This window comes from Hyposmocoma kahamanoa, unplaced genomic scaffold, assembly GCF_003589595.1.
Source record: "Hyposmocoma kahamanoa isolate Upper Pololo Valley unplaced genomic scaffold, ASM358959v1 65, whole genome shotgun sequence".
Taxonomy (NCBI): domain Eukaryota; kingdom Metazoa; phylum Arthropoda; class Insecta; order Lepidoptera; family Cosmopterigidae; genus Hyposmocoma; species Hyposmocoma kahamanoa.
This window is the reverse complement of record NW_020653853.1, coordinates 11179647-11186384: the sequence shown is the minus strand read 5'-3', so window position 1 is coordinate 11186384 and position 6738 is coordinate 11179647. Positions and strand designations below refer to the sequence as shown.

Here is a 6738-nt window from a genome sequence, read left to right as displayed (position 1 = left end):
CCCGTCAACCTGAGACATAAGTTGACAATTCCCACGTTCCTGTAATTTCACCCTTCAAAACCGGAATACAGTAATGCCGAACGTTACCGCTTGGCGGCAGAATAGGTGAGGTGGCAGTACTTCACTGGACGAACTCTTTCACAAGGTGCTCTACTGCTACTAGTCATCGTTCAGCGAATAACAACGAAAGTTTTAAAATTTGTTTACTTTTATTATCAATCGCTAAAAGTATCATAGTGCAATTGATAGGCATGCTGTATTTTTCTAAAGATTAGATACAACGTTAAGCCTGTATCTACGCCAATTTTACTTTCCACGAAATTTATTTGTATAAAGAAAAAATACCGCTATATTGAACCTTATTCAAAATTTGCTTACAAAACTGGGATCTGTCTCAGGCGTAGCACTGCAAAACCATTCAAAATAAACTAAAAAATCAGTCAGATCAATAAGCAGTCGCAATGACCCATATAAAGGGAACGATGACGGCAACTAAAAACATTCAGAAGCCAAATGCAATGACTTTGAGCATTGAAGTCACGCGATCCTTTGCAAGCTCGCCTGCTTACTATTTCTCTAGATATAGAAAAATGTAGAATTGACTTAAATTTTGTATTTGATATTGATTTTTAAATCGAGCTAGAAATAATGGGTATGCACTTGAGGAAGGGGAGCGCACTGCATTTTCTCTTTGCGGTAAATACAACTACGTTGTTTGCATTTCATTTATGAAAATAGAAAGTACTTAGGTATTATCAAATAAGGTCATTTCTATTCCTAGATTGAATGACATATAAAAGAAGCGACATCTCTTTGTAAAACAGAATGCAAACTGAAACATATTTCGTTGATTTCAAAATTCTTGACATATATCTTAGTCTACTATATGTATACTAGAGCAACACAATAAAAAAGTAACAAGCTTTTACGCGGATATTACTAACATAGGAAAAATAACTCTAGTATCTAAAGTGACAGGGGTCAACATAACAATGACACTTCCTTTGTCTTGCTAAACAAACACACTTTTACCAGTCACTTCTAAACCACGCAAATTCACAAAAGCAATTCCTTGGTCGCTATAACGACGAACAGCCCCACTGTTTACGAGCCGAAGTCTACACGAGGAACAGTAACGCACCACCTTCGAACTCGTACACCCACCTCCCTTACCGGCTCGAAAATTTAAATCCCAAGCCGCAAATACAAAAATATAATTAAAACTTTAAAGACTATTATAGACGTGGAATTAATTTGTTTGTTGTAAAGTGTTGCCATTTTCGAAATTTGTCGCATTTATTATTAAAACTTGTGTTACCAGTTTTCGTGAATTCAAAATGATTCGAGTGTTTGTGTTGCTATTTTCGATATATCTGGCTCTATCGGCAAGGGAACCAAAGCAAATAAACATTGCTAACCAAGGGACGATTAATGGAATGTATATAACGCGATTCAGAACGAAAAGAATTGCTGCATATCTTGGTATTCCTTACGCACAACCGCCTATAGATTTTAGAAGGTTCGCTCCTCCAGAAATTAATGATTTGCCTCAATGGGATGGTGTAAGAAATGCAACTCTATATGCACCTGATTGTATGCAGAGCGACCCAAAAAGGGAAGATATTCAAAATCCTCTGAATAAACACGACGAACTCTTTATGAAATTATTGGATTCTCAACTTGATGAGCCAAGGAAGAAGGAATACTCGGAAGATTGCTTGTATCTCAACGTCTATGTTCCAGATGGTATGGTTTTGATATTCTAAATATAGACTAGTCTAGAGAAACTTAGATCACTTTAATCCTCCCAGCTACTACCTTTCCTTATATCTAATATACCTTATTTCTATTGTCATTAAATAGAAATTGTAAAGGAGTAAAGTTAAAATCGTATTTAAAACCAAATAAAACTACTAGTCCAGGATAGTATTCCGTTTTTGTTGTAGAATAAACTTTCCTATTAAATTTTGTTTTAGTTCATCTATCTATTTTCATTGCAGCCTTTGCAAATCTGTCAGAAATCTAAAACCACTATTTCTTAACTAATTTTCTTCATTATTTCTTTCTTGTAAAATGAAGAATGTAAAACCTCATTTAAAATATTGTTCACGTTCCTTCTGCAAATTGCCTGTACATTGCTTTTACCAAGGGGATAGGCACTATATGTTGAGATACAAGATTTCCTAGTTCGACTGTAGTGGCTTCATTTAATTGAAGAGTACATTCAGCAGCTTATTATTGTACTTTTGTTTGTTTAGCTTAGCATTGTAATGATGTACATTTTTCACTGTTTAAAAACCTCCTTCCGACGGCCAGTTCCGTAATTACTGAATAAATATTATTATTATTATTATTATTATTAATATTATTATTATTATTATTATTACGTTATGTATTGATGAAATAAGGGTAAAATTTATCAAACCCATTACATTGAAACAGGATAGTTTATATTATTCACTTTTCTATAAATACTTAACGGTGTTTTAACACTTTGAAAGCTAGTTTCACAAGAAGAAGAAGAGTTTAGACAAGAAGTGAACAAAATGAGAACTCATAATCTCAATACAGAGTACTAAGGCTCAACTCATACTGGCGCAGAGTCGAAGCGTCGCGTCACGTCCTGTTTTTCAACTACAACGCCTGGCGACGCGCGACGACACTCGCATTAGTGCGCCCGGATCACAGTGTGGTCGGCGCCAGACGCCTCACTGCGCTCAAGTAACGCGCGTCGACGCTTAACTCCATATTTGCATAACACAAATTTGTACCTTAATCATGGGAAAATAGAGAAGAATATGCTATAGGCGAAAAACATGACGCGTCGCGACGCTTCGACTCTGCGCCAGTGTGAGTTGAGCCTAAAGTCACCGATCTCAAAAGTCATTCATCCCCCAGTTTGCCACTATTAGAGGTGGAATATTTTCTTCAAATTTTAATAAAACCACCATTGCTACCCAAATTCCAACTAAAAAAGAATCATCAAAATCGGTTCACAAATTAATCAAAATAATAGCCGGAGTTATCGTCTAACATACATAAAAAACGCATACAGTCGAATTGAGAACCACTTCCTTTTTTGAAGTCGGTTAAAAATAAAGTCTTCGTTTATCCAGCGCCCTATCTACATAATATCGTACCCTTGATATAATAAAGGGAAATGTGATCACACGTCAAAAGTGTTTTTATCACACAAATTACATGGAACACAATATGTATATGTGAAATTTTATTACACTTCTATTTAAGCAAAATTATCAAGTTATTGTTTTCGTGGAAACTTTAAGCCTTTCTCCTGAAAAGTTGTAATTTTGTAAATGAGGATGAGATAATGCAGATATCATATCAGTATTTAAGTCGGCACTCGACCTATTTTTTCCAATAGTAATTCTATCTAGTTTGGTCACAATTATGAGGGTCTTAATTCTCCCACCGGAGAACAGAAGCAATTTAGAAATATTTGTTACCTAAATTGGTTCTACAGGAAACGGGACTTGTAAATCCTCATCTAGCTCAGTAGAAGAGTTAACCGCAGTGTCACCGAGGTCGATATTAGAAATTCTATCACGAAATAGGAACCCTAATTGAAAATCAGAACCTTTGAGCCACGCAATAGTTCCCCAATGCTAAATACTTTACAAACACGCCGTTCTAAACCAACAAACCTTAACTAGTTTTATCACTGAATGCAATGGAAACTCGGATCACATGGATTCGTTTATATTCAATTTACATACTAAATTTCCTACCTGCCCTGATAAGTTTTTGCCAATTTTATAACAGGGTCTATGAAATATTTCAAGCTACAAATTGATGTAATAAAATAGAAGACCATTTTCATTTACAATTTTCCCTATTCTTACTTACTTTAAGAGTCAATTTGAAATTAAAATGTGTCACTTAATTACAACTGTGACTTTTGACGACCTCGGTGGCCCAGCGGTTAGCACTGTTGGCACTAGACTTGGTGTTCCCGGGTTCGATTCCCAGAAAGACAATGAACTTTTCTAAATTGGCTCTGGTCTGGGTACTCACAGTACAGGGATTGCCTAGTCAGAGATCAGGCAATTGGCGTGGTTGTTTAATAAAAAAATAAAAAATTCTGGTCGTGGAAAATAATTATAAAATAAATTTAAAAAGAAACTGGCTGGAGTATGTGTACATTTTCAGTTTTTTCACATTGTTAACTTCTTGTTCAACTTTCAAATTATGGTGACATTTATCAAGATTTTGTATTAGTAATTTAAAGTAGAACAATACACTCCCGGATACATATTTCGAGCCACCTTGCATTTTTAGTATTAAATGCCCTAAGTTTAAAAAATATGTTTGATTGATCAAAAATTATTAATGCAATTTTGATTACTAAACGTCATTTCCGTATGTCCTTGTTGAAAATTTGATTTTGTGAAACCAGGGAAAAACGAGTTTAATGGTCGTATTCCAGAACTCTACTCAATGCTCAAGTCAGATTTGAGTATGGTTTAAAGCACTCGAAATTATACTCAAGTCCCTACTTTACGTCATATACATAAGTAATACTTAACGTCAAAATGAAGTGCTGTGGCATGTTCTCCCATTCTTCCTCAATGGCAACTTTCAACTCCGGTAAGGTTTGCGGGGCTGGGTGGTGAGCTCGAACATGCCTCTTTAGCTCGTCCCATAAATGTTCTATTGGGTTCATATCCGGACTTCGTGCTGGCCATTGCATGGTAGTAATACCGACGTCATGAAGGTATTCCGTGACGACTCTTGCAGTATATGCGCTCTTGCGTTATCATGCATGAGAATAAAACCTCGGCCTACAAAGTCAGCATATTTAGGCATTACATGAATTTCGAGGCACTGGCAAATGTATCTGTGGCAGCCGCGGCCCCGTCACAACCTCAAGCGCAGTTTTGCCTTCGGTGGACATTCCTCCCCAGACTGTCCATGAAACCCCGCCACAGCTCACATTCTCTTCAATACAACACTGCACAAAACGCTCTCCTTGTCTTCGGTAGACCTTGTTCCTTCCATCATTACCATAGACCATAATCTTAGTTTCATCAGTGAAGAGTACTTGGCTCCACAGACGTGGAATCCAATACAAATTCTAGTACAAATCTGTAAGTTCTAGTGCAAATTGGAGTCGCGGCATTCGATGAGCTCGTGTCAATTTGGGCCCGTTCACTGGCTTATGTGGAGTTAGACCACGTTCCTTAAGTCTCCTTCTCACAGTTCTAGCGCAAACAGCCACTCCATGAAAGTCTCGAAGCTGTTCTTGGATCTGTACCGAAGTCAGTTGACGATTTGGTGAGCTCGCCGTGAAGATAAATCGATCTTGCCTTTTCGTTGTCACTCTAAATCGTGGTCTTCCTTGACGGCAAACATAGCCACCAGTCTCTAAGTACCGATGGTTATAACCTTTCAACAGCGGAACGACTGAAATGCAGTTGTGTACTTACATTACGCTGACTAAGTCCAGACTGCAAAAGTGCCACAGCTTGTGCGGCTACTTCAGGCGCAGTGTTCATAATTCCTTCGAGAAATTTGGTTAAATTTAGAGGAAAAACAATGTAACACTAAGTTATTGTTAAATAAAACAATTAAATAAAAAAATACTGAAATTATTTAGTTTTGACTTGCACCTTACGCTCCCTTGTTTCTTTAAAAGCAATGACGAATCACAACTTTTCTCCGTTTTTCAAATTCGTAAATTCAAATTTGGAACAACGACACACCATAATAACGGTTCCCCCTGCCAGCATTAAAACTGCATAAAAACTTTTTCTTTAATAAAACAATATTTTTATATTCTAGGTCTTTCAAAATAAACATTCAAGGTGGCTCGAAAGTTGTGTCCGGGAGTGGATAACATAAAATACAGAAGACAACAACTGAAAATAAATTAATAAATACGTAGAACTCAAGATGACGTAGCTAGAATTTTGTTCCACAACCGTCGTTATACCAAATCATCTTATCCATAGCCTAAGAAAATTAGATTTTAAAGAAACCATTAATTTTATATTACAAAAAGCTGTAATTTTAATGTTGAGATGTTACAAAGTTGCAGACACAAAAGAAAGAAGCAGGCTCTTATTCTTATCAAATCATACTGCATTTATTTGATTTCGGTCCGTAAATGCAGTTAAAATGCCAAAGTGGTGAGAAAAAAAAGCAATTTATCATAATAATAATAAAAACGTGACAAAAATAATCACATTGTCGGGGAATAATTTATCTTTTAGACCATGGGAGATGCGAGAATGTGAAATAGATAACCTGCATAATAATAATGTGGTAGATAAACTGATATGAAAGAAAAGGCATTTCTTAAATTGCTACTACCAGGAAACAAGACCGGAATCTCCTCATCTCGTACCGTGCTTGCCTGCAGTTTTTTTTTTGTTAAAGGGATTTTATATTTTCGTGCAAATGCTCGTAGCGTCGTAGCCGTAGCGAAATCTGTGAGTCATAAAATAGGGATCGATTCGCGTGCTACAAGTACCTATTATATAATTATTATATAATTAAATAACTATATAATTATGTTATATATTATAATACGGTTGTATTATAATATATAAGGTGCATGCGATCACATGTCAAAAATGCTTTTATATCATGGAAGTAAAGTAGTGGTAGAGCTCCTTGTGGAAGAATTCGTCCAGGGAAGTATTGACACTTTATTTATTTCTGCCGCCAAACCGTAATGTCACATTACCGTTTGGCTAATGTTTGTTAGTTTGTTTT

At 36.1% G+C, this 6738-nt stretch overlaps 1 protein-coding gene across 1 annotated transcript in view; it reads left to right on the top strand.

The window, feature by feature from the left end:
* Positions 1–1199: 1199 nt before the first annotated feature.
* The window catches only part of LOC113231238 (carboxylesterase 1C), a 39571-nt gene continuing 34032 nt past the window's right edge, over positions 1200–6738 (top strand). Inside the window, exon 1 of the mRNA XM_026465465.1 lies at positions 1200–1746. Within this exon, the coding sequence (XP_026321250.1) occupies positions 1338–1746 (409 nt within the window). The 5' untranslated portion in view covers positions 1200–1337. The remainder of the gene's footprint in view (positions 1747–6738) is intronic.